At 46.8% G+C, this 21,699-nt stretch overlaps 1 protein-coding gene across 4 annotated transcripts in view; it reads left to right on the top strand.

Annotated features, from left to right (window-relative positions):
• Positions 1 to 21,699, top strand: part of LOC135054829 (zinc finger protein 260-like) — an 85,383-nt gene that overhangs the window by 729 nt on the left and 62,955 nt on the right. For 2 of the 4 annotated variants that reach the window (XM_063958213.1, XM_063958211.1), the window contains exon 2: positions 15,577 to 15,640. In XM_063958213.1, the coding sequence (XP_063814283.1) occupies positions 15,610 to 15,640 (31 nt within the window). In that variant the 5' untranslated portion in view covers positions 15,577 to 15,609. Of the gene's footprint in view, positions 1 to 13,201; positions 13,422 to 15,576; positions 15,641 to 21,699 lie in introns of those variants that run through there. The other 2 variants (XM_063958210.1, XM_063958212.1) reach the window with 2 other exon arrangements.

Raw genomic sequence — 21,699 nt, 5'->3', positions numbered from 1 at the left:
AATGCTTTGTCATTAACCTTTTAATAAAGGTTAAAAAAACAATATACGCTCACTGTAGTAGTACCAGCTGTCACTACACAGAGCATAGCAACACAACTGTCAGTGCTAAGGGGGGGGGGCTGCAACAACTCAGAAAGTATCACAGATCGGGTGTGGATCATAGGTCGACAGTTATTAGGTTGACCACTATTGGTCGACACCTGAAATATGCTGACATGGTCATTAGGTCACCATGAAAAAGGTTGACACAAGTTTTTTTTTAAATGTGGGTGTCGTTTTCTTCATAAAGTGATCAGGAACCCAAATAAGTGCACCGTGTCCCCTTGCAGCTCCACTGCCGCTGCACAGGTTACTATTCCCAATTGTGGTCCACGTAGATTGTAAAGTATGAAAAATTTTAAAAAAATGGGGGGATGTGAAAATTTATGTCGACCTTTTCATGTGTCGACCGTTGCCATGTCGACCTAATGACCATGTCAATCAATAGTGGTCAACCTGATGAGTGTCGGCCTAAAGACCGGATACCCACAGAGCAAACACATGACGTGCAATCACAGCAAATGACAATAACATTTTGCTTAAATTAAGTAGCGAGTTGCGGCAAATACAGAGATGTAAGGAGATTTAGGGCTGGATTCATAGACAGACGCAGCAGCGATGAGAAAAAGTTTTATACGCAGGAGGCGACTGTAGGAAAAAAGACACATCCTGCCGGCGCCTGCGATCCTAGTGAAGACGAAACATCAGATCACCATGGTGACCATCAGTCGTGATGTTGTCAAGCACCGGTCACCTGAGTAAGCCGAAGAACTGCTCAGCCGGGCCCAGGAAATCTGTGCCAGAAAATGCAGACCCTGGCTTCCAGGGAACGCTGGCCAGCTTTGCCCACTCCCTGCCTCCAAACGGCGGCAGCCTGTTAATCAGGCTGCAGCGTAGGGGCCCCTGGACCGATGTGCGGAATGGGTCCTGCACACGCGCAGTCCACCCGCCATTTGAAATATACGCAAACCATCAGGCTTGCATACGTCTCTGAATAAGGCCCTTAGACGCAAGCTATAAAGCAGCTAAACACACCTAATTCCCAGAAATCTTGCAGTTGCCGCAACTATGAGACGATTACATGTGGGCCTTCTCAGTGTCGGACTGGGGTATGAAGGGCCCACCTGGGGGGATGCTTTTGTAGGGGCCCATGCTTAACATATGTAACAGTATAATGCATAACTTTAGTGCACCTGGATAAAGTCTGGAACCTGATCCCTAGAGAAGGAGGAGGGCCCACAGGCAGTGGGGTCAACCGGTGGTTTCCCCTGTTCCCCTGTGGGCCAGTCCGACCCTGGGCCTTCTAGGCATTATGGTGTAGAGTTCCCCCATTTATTTTCTCCGTGGCCTAGACAATTGTGATTCTGGCACTGCATAATAAATACCAGTGGGTTAAGCTATAGTCTGTGGTTACAGATACTTAAAGTGAATATAGTACAGCACTCGCCCAGGAACATTTAGGCTAGGTGGCACCTTCATCTACTAGCCCAGCTGGTGACCCATCTTGGTAGTTAATGCATGCTCAGGGCAATATGGAAGAATGGACTTCTATAACGATTTTAGGTCAAAGTGAGATTTGTATAAAGTAGCCTGGTTTTTTTTTCTGCCTGAATTAATGGATATATTGAAAGGGGATGAAGTCACCATGTTGACATTATAAATGGCACCAGTCATAATTTTGACACCACAATGTTGACAGTTATGACATTGACATCTGCAGAATGTTACATGTTGAGATTAGTGGTGGACTGGGGGATGAAAGGCCCACTGGGGGAATGCTGTGGTAAGAGCCCATGCTTTGTGGTGTGGCCATCCTGTACAAGGGGTGTGGCCAGCTACCACAGAGGCTTGGCAGAGTGCATGGTCTGGCTGCGACGGCAGGGGGAGGGTCGCTGCCATCTTTTTGATCGGAGCGGCTGCGTGTGATGTCACGCAGCCGCCCCAATCACGCCCACATCACGCCCCCTGTTTGGAACAGCCCCGCAACGCTCCACCTCCACCTGGAGAATGGAGCGTTGATGCTCCCCCCACCCCCCGCAAACGCCTCTGCCTGATTGACAGGCTTCGCATTTACCGCGGGCCCTGCGCATGTACCCGCTGGGCAAATGCAAAAATTCTGGTTTGATCGCAATTTGCGATCCAACCTGAATTAGGCCCTATGTTCGCAGATTTTGCTGCAATAGCAAAATCTGTGACCAACTCTGCACAACCCCGAATGTCCAGAGCCGGCCCTAGGCATAGGCAAACTAGGCAATTGCCTAGGGCATCTGGTATGCCAAGGGGCACAAGCAGCTTCTGCTGATTAAAATGATATGCGGCATGCCTATATTCTGTGTGTAGCATTTCGTATGAAGGTACAACCACAGTCGCACACAGTATATAGGCATGCTGCATATCATTTTAATCAGCAGAAGCTGCTTGTGCATCCTAGCCACATAGCAATGCAAATAAGATGCATTTTCATAAAAAATAGGCACCCGACGTTAGCAGAGCTGCCAGTTGACTCACGCCAGGAACTAAATGTGTCTTTATGTGTATAAGGACATTAATAATGTGTAACATATGTGTAAGGAGCACTATGTGTGTCATTATGTGTATAAGGGCACTAATAATGTGCGGCATATGTGTTAGGGAAATTATGTGTATAAGGGCATTAATAAGGGTTGGCATAATGTGTAAGGCGCATTATGTTTATAAGGACATTAATAATGTGTGTCATATGTATAAGGGGCATTACTGTGTGGTATTATGTGTATAAATGCATTACCAATGTGTGGCATTATGTGTATAAGGTGCTCTACTGTGTGGCGTAACGTATAGAAAGGGCACTACTGTGTGGTCTAATGTGAATAAAGAGCAATATGGTGTGGTGTAATGTGAATAAGGAGCAATATGGTGTGGTGTAATGAGAATAAAGAGCAATATGGTGTGGTGTAATGTGAATAAGGAGCAATTCAGTATGATGTTATGTGAATGAGGGGTACTACTGTGAGGAGTAACGTATATAAGGTAAAGTGGTACGACTGTGTGATGTAATGTGAATAAGGGACACTATCGCATGATAAATTGTGAATAAAGTTGCACTACTGTGAGGCATAATTTGAATTGGGGGTACTATTGTGTGGCCATGCCCCTTGCCAACAAAAACACATACCTTTTTGGGCTGCGCCGAATGTGCACACTGTTCTTATTTAAATTACAGGGGGAAGGAAAAAAAAAAGGACTGCTATGTGTGGGGGGTGATGGTCCTGGTATAGGGGTGCAGGGTCAGAGGCGGAACTAGTGGTGGTGCTAGGGGGCACCAGACTAAATCTTGCCTAGGGCATCATATTGGTTAGGGCCGGCTCTGCGAATGTCAGTACACAAGCTGCCATGCAAACTGCCAACAAAATGAGAATCTCCATTTTGCAAGTAATGCTTGTGATTTCTGTGCTGTCTCGGGGCTAGTCACACAGACTTGCCACGGGCGGCTAATTTAATAATTCCGGTCACTTTGCCCTAAAGCCACACTTACCGTGTAAAATAAAATTAAATACAGATGCAAATAAAAAATACAATGACTAAATTCAGTTCAAAAACAAAACTATTAATTTGCTCTTTAAAAATGTTGCCCAGATTTGCAGGTTGCCAGCCGAACTCGGAAAATGATGCCTTGTAAATGATTGCCACAGTAAAAAAAAAATCCAAGTTTGTCCGGCAACCCGCACCTCCGGCCAACTTGAATTGCACTACATCTGACCCCAAATCGGAATACTCCTTTCTGCTGTAGACCATGGAGGGAGGTCAAAACTGGGTGGTCTTCAGTATGCCGGCTGTCGGGATCCCGGCGCACAGTAGCGCGCCACCGTGCCCGTAGCGTGGCGAGCGCAGCGAGCCCGCAAGGGGCTCATTTGCGCTCGCCACACTGTTGGTAAGCCGGCGGTCGGGCTCCCGGCGCCGGTATGCTGGTCGCCGGGAGCCCGACCGCCGGCATATCGTAGTGAACCCGTCAAAACTATAGCACAGTGCAGTTCTGTGCAAAATAATGCTCAAGCCGCAGGAGGCGCCTTAGGTAAAGAGCTTCTCTGATCCACTGCTGCTTCCGGAGGCGCACCATCAGATCCACTGCATGGTCAGTGGACATGTGAGGAACCCTCAGGTTACTCAGGATATTTGTCCCAATCACACTGCTCTGATGACGCAGCCACTGGCTTCGACATGCCCAGAAAACACGGCCGACACCCTCCCCCCTTTCTGTCATGCTCCCAGTCTCCGCCCCAAAACTGCAGCAGCATGTCAATCCTGTGCAGCGTTTGGGGCACTGCGAGCGCCATCGCTCCCCCTCCGATCTACAGATTCGCAAACATCGGGCAATTGCGAATTTATCGAATTAGCGTCCACTATCGTATCGGCACCCGAGTCCGCATAAGGATGCACAGCGCCAAATTCTAATCCCACAACGTGTAAGAGCGCACTCTGATATAGTACTTATTTTATTTATTCGCAATCTATTTTATTTTGCTTGTGCTATGAAATTAAGGGAAACACAAGGCATGAAAACAGGACGACATATCCCCCCCCAAAAATATGAAAATGGAGCAGACAAGCAGCAGTGAGAGCAGAGGCTGCACATTTGTCAGTCATGAGCGTCAGCTGGCTGCATCAGTGGTAGGACATTCCGCTGAATTGTCAGCATCTGGTGTTAGGCACTAGGGCATGGTGGTTACCCTTGTAGATGGATTATTATTCTGCATGGTGTCAGTAGGCGGTGAACATAATACATGTAATATACTGATATAAGATATAATTAAACGCACACATCCTCTGTCACGGTCTCCCCAGCTGTAAGCTCCTCTCACCCTGACTGTGCTTTGCCTGCTGTCTGTACAGAACTGCTGCTCTGAACTCCACCCCCACCCCCTGGCTTCAGCTTGCAGCAATACACACTGTACTGCTGCTTTCCCTGGCCCCCTATAGTTATCACCACTGAGACTATACAAACCGACTTCCAGAGCGCCGGGGGGGACAACACTCACCATCCCCGAGTGCCCAGACCAATCCGAGACATTTGAGAGGTATTCTGCATGAGGCTATGTAGTGTGTAATGTAGTGGGTTTGATATGTACAATATTTACTTTCCCCCCCCCCATAACGCAGTCTTGTCCATTTGTCATACTGCACATTGACCATTTTACAGGAGCTTAAGCTGTGCGAACTTATGTGTTTGTGTCGTAACGTTCTGATTCGAACACGTATGGGGTTAATTGACTAGCCACGTCATTCCGGGCAAATAGGGTTGTGCCAACTGCGCGTGGATGCTCTACAGCAGGGGTATTCACACTACACATACTAGCATGCCCTGGCACAGTTTTAGCATGCCCTGATAGCAAAACTGTGGCTGGGCATGCTGGTATGTGTAGTTCCATGGCAGCTGAATGGCCGCATGTTGAACACCCTTGCTCTAACGGTCATGTCAGATGCATGACTAATAATACCTGCAGCTTTCATTCTCATGCATTTAGAGACTTTTCAATGCAATATAAAATGGTTGAAACAACATATAATTGTGTGTAGAGTTGTATATCATTGTCATGTTAAGTCCCACAGTCCAGTAATATACTGGTAGGTTAACTGTCTTGGATAGAATAGGCCAGGCAAAGGCAAAGACTTTCTGTTAATGCTGACGTCTGACAATCTGGATTAATAATACCCCTTTCACACAGCCCAAAAATTTCCTGGGTTAAAACACATGAACGCGCATCAACCCGGGAAATTTCTCAGTGTGAAAGGGTACAGGGCATCCTTGCCTACCTGACCCTCTCCATGAGGGAGAAAATGCTCTGTTCCTGGACTTTCCTGGTAATGTATGATTGCCATCACCTGTGGTGAAACACCTTTCTTATCAATTAACTAGCTCACCACAGGTGATGGCAATCATACATTACCCGGAAAGTCCAGGAACAGAGCATTTTCTCCCTCATGGAGAGGGTCAGGTAGGCAAGTATGGTACAGGGACAAAATCCCGGGATTCCTGCTCCGGCATTTCAACCCTGCAATCGACCAGGGTTGGTCCCGGGATCTTCCCGGGAATCTGGCCAGTGTGAATGGTGCAGGGACATGTCCCACCTTCCTGGGTTGCCTCTGCTGATGCTGATTGGCTATTCAGGGCACTTCCTGGTCTTGTGTTTTTTTCTGAGACGCCCATTCTCAGAAAATGCAGGGCCATCCCGGGTTCAGTATGAAAGGTGCCGACCCGGGATGTCCCGGCTCCAAAAGTTGGTATAAACGGGCCCAACCCGGGAATGTCCCTGCATGATCCCGTGGCAGAATTCCCGGGTTTTGCCCCTGCATTTCTGGTGTGAAAGGGGTATTATACTGCTTTCACACCACCTGTCCGACCCAGGTTATTGCCAGGTTAACCTGGGTCGTGGTTCGGTGTGAAAGGGTCCATGAAAAAAAGCAGGTCCACTGAAGAGGGAATCCAACCCAGGTAGCGACCTTTGTTGGATACGGGGGAATGACCCGTGTAAGGGTATGGGTCATTTGGGTCGACTCAACTTAGGTCGACAGTCATTAGGTTGGCCACTGAAGACATGGGCATTATGTCGACATGCACTATGTCAACATGGGAATTAGGTCGACATGTACTAGGTCGACAGGTGAAAAGGTCGACATGAGTTTATGGACTGTTTTTGGTGTTGTTATCTTCGTAAAGTGACGGGGAACCCCAATTAGTGCACCGTGTTCGCTCGCCATGCTTCGGGCAAGGTGCCTCGCTCGGCACAGGTTACCGTTCCAATCGTAGTCCATGTGGATCGTCAAGTATGGAAAAATAAAAAAATTGAAAGAAAAAAAAGTGAAAATCTCATGTCGACCTTTCGACCTAATACATGTCGACCTAATGACAAAGTCGACATATTGGCCATGTCGACCTTCAGTGGTCGACCTAATGACTGTCAGCCTAAGTTGTGTCGACCTAATGACCGTATCCCCCGTGTAACGGGGCAGTGTAGACAATCTGACCCAGAGTTGGATCACCGGCACTTGGAGATGATGTCATCTCCAGGCGCCGGAAGAACAGTTAACACTGCACCTGTGTGTGTAGTGCAAACTTTGCCAACCCAGGAATAACCTGGGTTGGAGACTCAGGGGTCTATTCATGAAGCACTGAAAACAGTGGAGAAGTGAGCCAGTGGAGAAGAACCAATCGGCACCGAAGTAACATTTATAATTTGCATACTATAAAATTATACAGAGTAGCTGATTGGTTGCCATGGGCAACTTCTTCACTGGCTCACTTCTCCACTTGGAACCATGTTGCAAATCCTGGGTCAGACCCGGGATTTTGTTGTGAAAGGGGTAGTGAGCTGTCTTTGGTTACTTTCTTCTTTTTACCCTCTAGGTTTGTTGTTTTCTTGTTATTGTTTCTTACAATTTTTCTCATTTGCCGTTCCCCACACAAATCAGTGGGTGTTTTATGAGGTAGATAATTTACCGCGGATAAGGAATTCGCTGGGAGGGGCTATCCAATTAGCCCTGATGCCGACGCTTATCCCCCGATACTGGCACATATCAGGGATTATGCTTCACCTGCCTCAGGCGAAGCATAATCCACGATAAATGCCCATTTTATCCGCGATAAATGCCGCGAACATACGTATGTCCGCGGCTTTTTGCAGGACCTATGGATTTTTGCACGGAAAAACCCCGTTTGGAGAGGGGTGGTAAAAAAAAATTGCGAAAAACCTTGTTTCTGCATGTTTTTGGTAACGGACCCATTCTCTATAAGGGGCAGGGTCGGACTGGCCCACTGGGGCACAGGGGAAACCCCCGATGGGCCCTTCTGCACTCGAATTATACATTATGCATATGTTCCATTATAATGCACATGACTATGGTGTATTTTCTATCATACATTGCTGTTATTAATCTGCTACATTATCATGCATGCACTGGCAATATTGACTGTATACTGTATATATCAAGGGCCCCAGCCCATGTAGTCTCTAATGGTTAGGTAAAACCATTGTGGTGGCTGGCCACACCCCTATCCATGGGCTCCTATCACTGCATTCCCCCGGAAGGCCCTTCATTCCCCAGTCCGACACTGATCAAGGGTGTCGATGGGGTAACTAATTTTCCTCAAACTCCAAAAACTGAAACTTTTCAGAGTTTGCCTTTAGGAGCCTATACCATCTTCAGATGGGGTCGGTTCCCAGAGCACTGCTCCTTCCTCTTAGCAACCCAAAGGGTTCCGATTGGATCAATCAGGCAGTGCAAATGCATGACCTCAGGTACAAGTGCTCATTAAGGGCTTATAGCAAGCCAGGCACAAATGCTACATTTACACAAGCATTTTGACACGTGTACAGGTCTGCAAATGGGCGACTATACACATACATATTTGCATATGGGCGACTATACACATATAGGTCTGAATATGGGTGACTATACACCTACAGGTCTGAATATGGGCAAATATACACATACAGGTCTGCATATGGGCGACTATACACATACAGGTCTGAATATGGCCAAATATACACATTTTATGCATGCAAGCTTTTTTTGAGTAATGTGCACTCACATAGCAAGGAGCGCACCCCTTCGGCCGGGGAAAACGCCGCCATCCCATCCTACAAACCTCTGCGGGGCAGATAATCAGGAGGAAGCACAGGTATATTGTCTATTATAGTAAAGGCTATCTAATTTGTCCGGCAGGCAGCAGAGGGTTTGAACTAAGTAGTGCAACCATATCTGTTATGTTACATAGCAGCAGGGAGACAACATTAAAGAACACTATAAAATAATATCATAAAAAAACCCAGCATGGGTTAAGCTGGGTACACACTGGCCGATATATCGGGCGTTCAATGGAATGGCCGATGTATATCGTGGGCACATCGTCAGGTGCGTTCCATTGGGGTGTGGTTCATCAAATTTAGGTCGACAATGTTTAGGTCGACCACTATAGGTCGACAGTCACTAGGTCGACATGGATGGAAGGTCGACATGTGCTAGGTCGACAGGTCTAAAGGTCGACATGAGTTGTTGTTTTTTCGTTTTCTTCGTAGAGTGACCGGGATCCCAAATTAGTGCACCGCGTCCCCTCGCATGGCTCACTTCGCTCGCCATGTTTCGGGCATGGTGCCTTCGCTCCGCTACTGCTTCGCTCGGCACACTTTACCGTTCCAATCGTAGTCCACGTGGATCGTTAAGTATGAAAAAATTCAAAAAAAGAATTTTTTTTTAAAAAACTCATGTCGACCTTTAGACCTGTCGACCTAGCACATGTCGACCTAGAAACCCTGTCGACCTTCCATCCATGTCGACCTAGTGACTGTCGACCTATAGTGGTCGACCTAAACATTGTCGACCTAGATACTGTCGATCTTCAGACCGGATCCCGTTCCATTGATATGTCTGTGAACAATGTCAATCACAGACATATCACGATATATGGACGATATATCTGCATATATGTCGTCCCATCGTGCTGTGACTGCCCGTACACTTGCAAGCAGAGGCCACAAGTGACTAAAATCATAACAGGGCAGACACAGATATAAATAACCACCTAGTTGTGACGTCAGGCACGACACATCAGCATGATGATTGGTAAGTGTCTATGGACTTACCAGTCGCCAGTTTTGCTCCCAACTGAGAATCTCAGACCCTAAGTGACTAAAATTGTTACCAGGGTAAATGTCTGTTTGGAGTTTTCTACAGCATTTTATACATCACATGCACGTTGGGCAGTGTTGGAAATAAATCCAGAATACATTGCTTCTATTTACCCATATGCAGCATTTAGGCATCTGCACCTATAGTAAATGCGCCTGCTTTGCTGTTAGTCATTATCAGTGAGCCTACACTCCCGGAAGTTGCGGGAGACTCACGATTTTTACTGGTAGTCCCCTGCAACCCATTGGAAGATCAGGCAGATCTCCTACATCAGGCATGTCCAAACTGCTGGACTCCAGCTGTTGTGAAACTACATATACCAGCATGCCTTGACACAGTTTTGTGGTCAGGGAATGCAAAAGCTGTGTCAGGGCATGCTGGGATGTGTAGTTTCTCAACAGTTGTAGGGCCGCAGTTTGGACAGGCCTGTCCTACATCTTAGTCAAGCAGACAAGATGGAGAGATAATCACTGGCAATCGCGGGTCTGCAGGGAGGGGGCAGACCCACAAATCGCGGTGCTTTGCAGCAGTGGGGGTGGGACTTAATAAGGGTAGGTTCTTTAAGAGGAGAAAAGTGGATAAGTAAGCAGTGTGCACTTGCATCTGGAGACCAAAGGCAGCGTGTGTCCGCGTGTCTCAATGTCTATGTCTGATAGTTAGATAAATGTCTAGTCAGTTCTGACCCATATAGAATTGCAGTATTGTTTAATAGCATCAGTGTAAATTAGCTGAAAGACGAGTATTAGTTGCAGTAAATAGTAGACTCTGTCCAGGGATAAGTGAATCAGTGAGACATTAAGCAGCACAGCACTAGTTATAGAGGTTATCTGAAGCAATATAATTATGTGGAGTTGAAAAATTATACATTGTATTCTCATGAAAGACCCTAGGAATGCTAAGAGATATCAGTGATACTAGTTAGGAGTGACAATTGCAACAAATGTTTCAGTTTATACTTTGCAGTTAGCAGTGACAATTGCAACAAATGTTTCAGTCTATACTTTGCAGTTAGCAGTGACAATTGCAACAAATGTTTCAGTCTATACTTGGCAATAAATATACAGAAGCATTCAGGACACATTTAAACTGAATGCAGGGATGATGCTTTCATTACAAATCTAGAATTGTTATGAGACACCTGTGATATAAGCTAACATTGACAACTGGAATAAGAAGTTTAGAATACATTCTGCAATAAATATATGAAAACACTAAGGACACAGTGAAGCTGTATATTAAAATATTTTTTTCTCTTGTGCTTTAATATCAACATTCTAACTAATTTGGAAAATATACATTACAGTCATGTGATCTATATAAGTCACTAAGAACTCATTACACGGTAATTTGGTGAAATGTTGGGTGGTGACATATGATCCATCGGCTTAATATATACATGTATCTAAGAGTTATCAGTGTCGTTTAATAATGGAGGTGCTTTCCCATGCAACGGCAGAAATACTATGAACATATTGAGTATTGGGGAGGTGTCACCAGTCCTCAATAATGAAGGTGCTTTCCTTCTAGGGACAGAAATAGATTATACATCTCAATGTCACAATTGATCAAATATATGATATTGTGTCTCCCATACTTAATTTGATAATAAACTATGATGAATATTGCAAGATACGAGAACTAACTCTGAATAACTCTAAGGTGTCACCAATCCCAGATAAAGAAGGTGCTTGCCTTCTAGGGATAAAAATAGTGTGTACACCTTAACACCATAATTGTATTATTAGTGAGAATTTATGGTAATAGTATGTCACACACTCAACAATATATAATTTAGATTCTACTTGACTGTATTTCAGCATATAGGAATTGAATTTGAACAGCCTCAATGAATCATTAGTCCTTAATATAGAAGGTGTTTTCTTTGTGGATAAAGACAAAGTGTATATTGAACACTGTACTTAAATGTACACTGACGTACACTGATACCAACACCTAAATACTGTAACAGGTTGTCACATGCTACACTGGATTTTGCTCCCTTTTGAGCTGTGATCATATCTATATGATCTGGTACTATCTTAAGGCGTCATAAGTTCCTAACTAATAAGGTGTCTCCCCTTCTGGGGTAATAATAACATATACACCCAAGCATTATAACAGAGTGTCACACAATCGATAACACATTATCTATATTCATCTCACTCACATCTCTTTAATGCCTCCTTGAAATATCGTTTACTGACTAGACAAACACAGTAACTAATGATATAATCAACGACTAATATAATATATTTACCTAGACGTTAGAATAAACACGCGGACACACATTTTTTAATCTTTTGATCACCTTTATTATATTTCATTGCACCTTTATGTTTTGTCTGTCATATTTTAACCTCTATGTTTCGCCTATACTCCTAGTTTGTGTATAATCATTCTTGCACCAATTCTTAATATATAATAATAAAAGTTAAATTTTAAAATAATATAGATGGATTCGTTAATTAGATCGAATCTTCCTCATGTGCACCGATAATACAGCCCTTTCCTTCTTTTTTCTTTGTGCACTTGCATCTGCTCTGTGCCTACTTTCCCTTACATTCAGGTCTGCATAGGAAGCAAACTCCCTCACTGCGCTTTGACCACTTAAGAGTACCCGGTCGCACCCCAGTTTTGCCTTGTAGGTCGCAAATGTAGATCCATGGTTAGGCTATGTACATGTGCAGTTGGTGTCCCACATAAGCACATAGCGGGACTGGCAACCCCAATTGGGGGACAATCACCGATGTTATACCATCAGGTGCCTCCCATTGTTTGTGAAAACAAAACAAAATACTCACCAATGGTTGCTAAGCATTGATGACCAATGGCCACCTATAGAGGTATAACCGTATTGAGCGCGTTAAAGCGAAAGAAAGGGATCAGGTGTATCACTGTGTTACACTGTAACATATCAAATCTGCAAATGTTTTCAATTATGTTAGAATTGTAAGCTTGCGAGCAGGGCCCTCCTACCTCCATGACTGTTTGTTATTACCCAGTTTTGTCTTATCATTGTGTCCAGTTGTAAAGCGCAATGGTATTTGCTGTGCTATATAAGAAACTGTTAATAAATAATAATAAATGATGATGATGAAGAGTGTTTGGTTCTGCACTGTACCAGCAGTGTGTATAACATATAGGTAGTGCAGACTGCTTGTATACTATAACATGCTTCAGCAATATTATTAAAAATGTGCAAATTAAATATTTCCAGCCCAAGCCCATATGAGCTACCATGTACCATATTAACAGTTTTTGTCCTGCATTAAAAAAAACATACAAAACAAAAAACAACAACCCATTTTTGCTGTTGCTACACAACCAGAGAAGCAGCTGTCCTGTTTACGCTGTCTCCATTTCCGGAGCCATTTTGTGTGTCCTTTTTGAAATCGCTAACTGGCTTTGCTGTCGGTGTTGGTCTTCAGGAAAATGGCGGACATATTAGAAACCCTTTAAAGTGTCATTGCCTCTGGTGTGGTAACTGCATAGTGCAAGGCGATACAGCGAGAACTACGTTTCCCATGATCTTTACCGCAATGGGAAGTGACATCCTGATGTACCCTACTCTTTCCTCCTCCTCTGGGTTTCCTGACGCACTGCTGGCAGAGGGGGAGACTGTACTGTCTGCTCTGTGCCGGGCAAAGCAGCGGCTGAGGGAGTCAGCTAGGTGTGTACAGTAGAGCACAGTGCTGGAGGATCGGGCGGAGGGCAGTCAGGTGAGAGAGCAGGGAATGAGTAGTAGGGACAGTGCTAGGGGACCAGTCAGAGGGGAGACAGGTGAGAGAGCTGAGAAGGAGTAGTGGGAACAGTGCTGGGAGACGAGGCAGAGGGGAGTCAGGGGAGAGTGCAGAGAAGGAGTAGTGGGGGCAGTGCTGGGAGAACAGGCCAAGTGGAGTCAGGGGAGAGTGCAGGGAAGGAGTAGTGGGGACAGTGCTGGGAGACCAGGCAGAGGGGAGACAGGTGAGAGTGCAGGGAAGAAGTAGTATTGACATTGCTGGGTAAGCAGGCAGATGGGAATCAGGGGAGAGCGCAGTGAAAGGAATAATGGGAATGGTTCTGGGAAACTGGGCAGAGGGGAGTCAGGGGAGAGTGCAAGGAAGGAGTAGTGGGGACAGTGCTGGGAGAGCAGGCAGAGGGGAGTCGGGATAGTGCAGGAAAGGAGTAGTGGGGACAGTGTTGAGAGAGCAGGCAGAGGGGAGTCAGGGGAGAGTGCGGGGAAGGAGTAGTGGGGAGAGTGCTGGGAGACCAGAAGGAGGGGAGTCAGGTGAGAGTACAGGAAAGGAGTAGTGGGGACAGTGCTGGGAGACCAGGCAGAGGGGAGTCAGAGGAGAGTGCAAGGAAAGAGTAGTGGGGACAGTGCTGGGAGACCAGGCAGAGGGAAGTCAGGGGAGAGTGCAGGAAAGGAGTAGTGGGGACAGTTCTGGGAGACCAGGCAGAGGGGAGTCAGGGGAGAGTGCAGGAAAGGAGTAGTGGAGTCAGTGCTGGGAGACCATGCAGAGGGGAGTCAGGTGAGAGGGCAGGGAAGGAGTAGTGGGGACAGTGCTGGGAGACCAGACAGAGGGGAGACAGGTGAGAGAGCAGGGAAGGAGTGGTATTAACATTGCTGGGAAAGCAGGCAGATGGGAGAGTGCAGGGAAGGAGTAGTGGGGGCAGTTCTGGGATACCAGGCAGAGGGGAGTCAGGGGAGAGTGCGGGGAAGGAGTAGTGGGGAGATTGCTGGGAGACCAGACAGAGGTGAGTCAGGGGAGAGTGCAGGGAAGGAGTAGTGGGGGCAGTGCGGGGAGACCAGGCAAAGGGGAGTCAGGGGAGAGTGCAGGGAGGGAGTAGTGGGGATAGTTCTGGGAGACCAGGCAGAGGGGAGTCAGGGGAGAGTGCAGGAAAGGAGTAGTAGGGGCAGTGTTGGGAAACCAGGCAGAGGGGAGTCAGGGGAGAGTGCAGGAAAGGAGTAGTGGGGGGCAGTGCTGGGAGACCAGGCAGATGGGAGTCATGGGAGAGTGCAGGGAAGGAGTAGTGTGCGCAGTGCTTGAATGCCAGACAGCGGGGAGTTATGGGATGCAGGGAAGGAGTAGTGGGGACATAACTGGGAGACCAGGCAGAGGGGAGTCAGGGGAGAGTGCAGGAAAGTCATAGTGCTGGGAGACCAGGCAGAGTGAAGTCAGGGGAGAGTGCAGGAAAGGAGTAGTGGGGGGCAGTGCTGGGAGACCAGGCGGAGGGGAGTCATGGGAGAGTGCAGGGAAGGAGTAGTGTGCGCAGTGCTTGAATGCCAGACAGCTGGGAGTTATGGGATGCAGGGAAGGAGAAGTGGGGACATAACTGGGAGACCAGGCAGAGGGGAGTCAGGTTAGGAGTAATAGTGTAGTGCTGCAGTTAGGGTAGTTTTTTTGTGAATGGTAACAGTAATTACTGTAGACTGTCACACTCAATATGATGTTTCTAAATCAGAATGATGGATTTAAAAGCAACAAATTTCTGCAGAAAACGCAGAAGTTATTTTTATTTTTGTATGCTTCATTTGGTTTTTAGACCCATTTTATATAGCCAAATTTTACTCTGCTAGGTGCATTTTTTTTTTCTATCTATTATTGTTTTATCTTTGTTTAGCTTATCACATAATTTCCTTTTAGCTGTGTCACTGTATGGAGGGTCTCTGCTCATTGTTTTATCCTTTACTGAACAACACAGTCCTGTGTTATTCTGTAGTTTATTGTCTATAGTAGCACCCCCTATGATGAATGGTGATACAACTTCCTTGTTATCATGAAATTTGGGGAAACTTTCATTTAAACTAAAAATGTCAAAATTTTTCTAGTGCAGAGGACATCCTTATCCCCCATTTTCCTTATGTGTACTTTGATCCTTTACTACCTGCAGGGGCCACTCACGGTCAGACACTCCCAGCAGGAGATGAAGATGGAGAGTCACAAGGAATCATCAGGTAAGAGATTATTATCATCATCATCATCATACTGTACTGAGTACTGTTTAGTGCAGGGGTGAGCAATAAGTTGCCCTCCAGCTGTGGGACTACACAACCCAGCATTCCCTGCCACAGTTTTGCTATGAGGACAAGGTAAATCTGTGGCAGGGCAAGCTGGGATGTATAGTTCTATAGCTGCTGGAGGGCCGCTTATTGCCTTCCTCTGGTTTAGCGTGGAACTAGATGTCTGACAGTCCACAGTCTACGCTGTGTTATCTGAGGTGCCAAATGCAGGCGCGCATGGTGGGAGCTAACACGTTTCTTTCGAGATAGTCACAAAATGTAATTTGGCAATTAGTTTAAAGGCAAATACAGCATGTTTTTACCTTCAAACTTATTGCCCCTTTAAATCTAGTGACGATCTCACCAGAATCATGTCAGCTCTCACAATTCGCGTTCTGTTGCATTTTGGCCCTACGTACACAGTCTATGCACCAGCCCCTGGGCAATGAGCTGTCAGACCCTTATCATATGGCATCATTTCTGTGGATCTCATTGATCTGCTGGGTCACGGCTCCAGCTGGCAACACATAGCACATACAACGTAAGCAAGAGAGCCAGAGGGTGAGTGTCCCGGAAAGGGAGCGTAGTGCGTCAGTACTGCTCGTACAGTGCCCAGGGTAAGTCACCTGCTCTCAGGCAGCTATTACATACTACACTACACCATTCACACTCACTGAGTTACACAATCCTCCATTACCAACAGCAGTGACACCATCATGGCTAGGTACACTCTTAGAGTGTATCTCACCAATAATAGGTAGGTAGGTAATCCATGTTAGAGTTTAATGTAAGGTGGACATGACTTAACTAGATAAGAGTCCATGTATGAATGAATCTATATATGCAGCTATATGTATAATACAGCTAGAATGTTTATGGTGGTGGGGAATCCAAAGAGGGTGTGATCTCTCCGCTTTTGCAGGTGTGGTCTGCCAGTCACTGTGTAACCGCAGTAGCGCACTGTTTGGCGGATATCACTGCTCATTCATGCATCGGCGTGCGGTGAGGGGGTAGGGTTCTAATAGGGATAGGATTAGGTGACCGGCGGTCGGGATCCCAGCGGTCAGCATTCCAACACTAGGATGCCGGCAGGGAGGTGAGCGCAACGAAGCGCCTTGCGTGCTCGCTGCGATAGCCACGCTGTGCTCGCTACAGGTTCTGTTCCCACTCTGTGGGTGTTGTGGACACTCACGAGTGGGAATAGCACTGGACCTCCTGCCGGCATACCGATGTCGGTATGCTGACCGCCGGTCACTTGGCTACATCCCTTCTGATAGATTGCCCCCGTCACCCTCTCTGAATCCGCCACTGGATTATGGGGTGGAGAAGACACATTTATTGGGACAAAAGGGAAACTGTGCATTTCCTCTACGTTTTTATTGTGCACGTCTTATATGCGCACCCATTAAACCTAGGCGTTAATTGCTTTTCTCTATCGTCCTAAGTGGATGCTGGGGTTCCTGAAAGGACCATGGGGAATAGCGGCTCCGCAGGAGACAGGGCACAAAAAAGTAAAGCTTTTACCAGATCAGGTGGTGTGCACTGGCTCCTCCCCCCATGACCCTCCTCCAGACTCCAGTTAGATTTTGTGCCCGAACGAGAAGGGTGCAATCTAGGTGGCTCTCCTAAAGAGCTGCTTAGAGAAAGTTTAGCTTAGGTTTTTTACTTTACAGTGAGTCCTGCTGGCAACAGGATCACTGCAACGAGGGACTTAGGGGAGAAGTAGTGAACTCACCTGCGTGCAGAGTGGATTTGCTGCTTGGCTACTGGACACTAGCTCCAGAGGGACGATCACAGGTACAGCCTGGATGGTCACCGGAGCCGCGCCGCCGGCCCCCTTGCAGACGCTGAAGAGAGAAGAGGTCCAAAATCGGCGGCTGAAGACTCCTGAGTCTTCATAAAGGTAGCGCACAGCACTGCAGCTGTGCGCCATTTTCCTCTCAGCACACTTCACACAACAGTCACTGAGGGTGCAGAGCGCTGGGGGGGGCGCTCTGAGAGGCAAATAAAAACCTTATTAGAGGCAAAAAATACCTCACATATAGCCCACAGAGGCTATATGGAGATATTTAACCCCTGCCTAACTTCAAAAATAGCGGGAGACGAGCCCGCCGAAAAAGGGGCGGGGCCTATCTCCTCAGCACACAGCGCCATTTTCTCTCACAGAAAAGCTGGAGAGAAGGCTCCCAGGCTCTCCCCTGCACTGCACTACAGAAACAGGGTTAAAACAGAGAGGGGGGGCACTGATTTTGGCGATATTAATATATATAAAAGATGCTATAAGGGAGAAACACTTATATAAGGTTGTCCCTATATAATTATAGCGTTTTTGGTGTGTGCTGGCAGACTCTCCCTCTGTCTCCCCAAAGGGCTAGTGGGTCCTGTCCTCTGTCAGAGCATTCCCGGTGTGTGTGCTGTGTGTCGGTACGTGTGTGTCGACATGTATGAGGACGATGTTGGTGAGGAGGCGGAGAAATTGCCTGTAATGGTGATGTCACTCTCTAGGGAGTCGACACCGGAATGGATGGCTTATTTAGAGAATTACGTGAGAATGTCAACACGCTGCAAGGTCGGTTGACGACATGAGACGGCCGACAATCTATTAGGACCGGTCCAGGCGTCTCAGAAACACCGTCAGGGGTTTTAAAAACGCCCATTTACCTCAGTCGGTCGACACAGACACAGACACGGACACTGAATACAGTGTCGACGGTGAATAAACAAACGTATTTCTCATTAGGGCCACACGTTAAGGGCAATGAAGGAGGTGTTACGTGTTTCTGATACTACAAGTACCACAAGAAAGGGTATTATGTGGGAGTGAAAAAACTACCTGTAGTTTTTCCTGAATCAGATAAAATAAAATGAAGTGTGTGATGATGCGTAGGGTTACCCCGATAGCAAATATTGGCGTTATACCCTTTCCCGCCAGAAATTAGGGTACGTTGGGAAACACCCCTTAGGGTGATAAGGCGCTCACACGCTTATCAAGTGGCGTTACCGTCTCCAGATACGGCCGCCCTCAAGGAGCCAGCTGATAGGAAGCTGGAAAAATATCCTAAAAAGTATATACACACATACGGTGGTTATACTGCGACCAGCGATCGCCATCAGCCTGGAGATGCAGTGCTGGGTTGGCTTGGTCGGATTCCCTGACTGAAAATATTTTATTCATGTAGAGCATTTAATAGGATGCATTCTATATATATGTATGTGAGATGCACAGAGGGATATTTGCTCTCTGGCATCAAGATAAGTGCGTTGTCCATATCTCCCAGAAGATGTCAGGGACACGACAGTGGTCAGGTGATACAGATCCCATACGGCAGATGGAAGTATTGCTGTATAAAGGGAAGGAGTTATTTGGGGGTCGGTCCATCGGACCTGGGGACCACAGCAACAGCTGGGAAATCCAACCTTTTTTACCCCAAGTTACATCTCAGCTAAAAAAGACACCGTCTTTTCAGCCTCAATCTTTCCTTTCCCATGAGGGCATGCAGGCAAAAGGCCAGTCATATCTGCCCAGACATAGAGGTAAGGGAAGTAGACTGCAGCAGGCAGCCCTTTCCCAGGAAAAGAAGCCCTCCACCGCGTCTGCCAAGTCCTCAGCATGACGCTGGGGCCGTGCAAGCGGACTCAAGGTGGGGGGGTAGTCTCAAGAGTCTCAGGGCGCAGTGGGATCACTCGCAAGTTGACCCCTAGATCGTACGAGTATTATCCCAGGGGTAAAGATTGGAGAGTCGAGACATCTTCTCCTCGCAGGTTCCTGAAGTCTGCTTTACCAACGGCTCCCTCCGACAGGGAGGCAGCATTGGAAACAATTCACAAGCTGTATATCCAGCAGGTGATAATCAAAGTACCCCTCCTACGACAAGGAAAAGGGTATTATTTTTCCACACTATATTGTGGTACTGAAGCCAGACGGCTTGGTGACACATAGTCTAAATCTAAAATGTTTTGAACACTTACATAAAAGGTTCAAATCGAGATAAAGTCACTCAGAGCAGTGATAGCGAACCGGAAAAAAGGGGACTATATGGTGTCCCTGGACATCAAGGATTACCTCCATGTCCAAATGTTGTCCTTCTCATCAAGGGTACCTCTGGTTCGTGGTACAGAACTGTCAATATCAGTTTCAGACGATGCCGTTTGAATTATCCACGGCACCCCGGGCCTTTTTACCAAGGTAATGGCCGAAAAGATGTTTCTTCAAAGAAAAAAGGCATCTAAATTATCCCTTACTTGCACGACCTAAAAAGGGCAAGTTCCAGAGAACAGTTGGAGGTCGGAAGAGCACTATCTAAAGTAGTTCTTCGACGGCACGACTGGATTCTAAATATTCCAAGAATCGCAGCTGTTTTCCGACGATACGTCTGCTGTTCCTAGGGATGATTCTGGACACGGTTCAGAAAAAGGTTTTTCTTCCCGAGGAAAAAGCCAAGGAGTTATCCGACCTGTCAGGAACCTCCTAAAACCAGGAAAGGTGTCTGTACATCAATGCACAAGAGTCCTGGGAAAAATGGTGGCTTTTTACGAAGCAATTCCATTCGGCAGATTCCATGCAAGAATTTTCCAAAGGGATCTGTTGGACAAATGGTCAGGGTCGCATCCTCAGATGCACCTGCGAATAACCCTGTCGCCAAGGACAAGGGTATATCTTCTGTGGTGGTTGCAAAAGGCTCATCTATTGGAGGGCCGCAGATTCGGCATACAGGATTTGATCCTGGTGACCACGGACGCCAGCCTGAGAGGTTGGGGAGCAGTCACACAAGGAAGAAACTTCCAGGGGGTATGGACGAACCTGGAAAAGTCTCTTCACATAAACATTCTGGTACTAAGAGCAATCTAAAATGCTCTAAGCCAGGCGGAACCACTCCTGCAAGGAAAACCGGTGTTGATTCAGTCGGACAACATCACGGCGGTCGCCCATGTAAACAGACAGGGCGGCACAAGAAGCAGGAGTGCAATGGCAGAAGCTGCCAAGATTCTTCGCTGGGCGGAGAATCACGTAATAGCACTGTCAGCAGTGTTCTTCCCGGGCGTGGACAACTGGGAAGCAGACTTCCTCAGCAGACACGATATTCACCCGGGAGAGGGGGGTCTTCATCCAGAAGTCTTCCACATGCTAATAAACTGTTGGGAAAGACCAATGGTAGACATGATGGCGTCTCGCCTCAACAAGAAACTGGACAAGTATTGCGCCAGGTCAAGAGATCCACAGGCAATAGCTGTGGACGCACTGGTAACACCTTGGGTGTACAAATCAGTATATGTGTTTCCTCCTCTGCCTCTCATACCAAAGGTATTGAAGATTATACGGTGAGGAGGAGTAAGAACAATACTAGTGGCTCCGGATTGGCCAAGAAGGACTTGGTACCCGGAACTTCAAGAGTTGGTCACGGACGACCCGTGCCCTCTACTTCTGAGAAGGGACCTGCTACAACAGGGTCCCTGTCTCTTTCAAGACTTACCGCGGCTGCGTTTGACGGCATGGCGGTTGAACGCCAGATCCTAAAAGGGAAAGGCATTCCAGAAGAAGTCATTCCTACCTTGATTAAGGCAAGGAAGGAAGTCACCGCGAAACATTATCACCGCATTTGGCGAAAATATGTCGCGTGGTGCGAGGATCGGAGTGTTCCGACGGAGGAATTTCAACTGGGTCGTTTCCTACATTTCCTACAATCAGGATTGTCTATGGGTCTCAAATTGAGATCTATTAAGGTTCAAATTTCGGCCCTGTCAATATTCTTCCAAAAAGAATTGGCCTCAGTTCCTGAGGTACAGACTTTTGTTAAAGGAGTACTGCATATACAGCCTCCTGTGGTGCCTCCGGTGGCACCGTGGGATCTAAATGTAGTTTTAGATTTCCTCAAATCCCATTGGTTTGAACCATTGAAAAAGGTGGATTTTAAATATCTCACATGGAAAGTGACTATGTTACTGGCCCTGGCTTCCGCCAGGAGAGTATCTGAATTGGCGGCTTTATCTTATAAAAGCCCTTATCTAATCTTCCA

Source organism: Pseudophryne corroboree, chromosome 3 (genome assembly GCF_028390025.1).
Source record: "Pseudophryne corroboree isolate aPseCor3 chromosome 3, aPseCor3.hap2, whole genome shotgun sequence".
Lineage (NCBI taxonomy): Eukaryota > Metazoa > Chordata > Amphibia > Anura > Myobatrachidae > Pseudophryne > Pseudophryne corroboree.
Note: the sequence above shows the minus strand (reverse complement) of the source record. Positions and strands in the feature narration are given on the sequence as shown.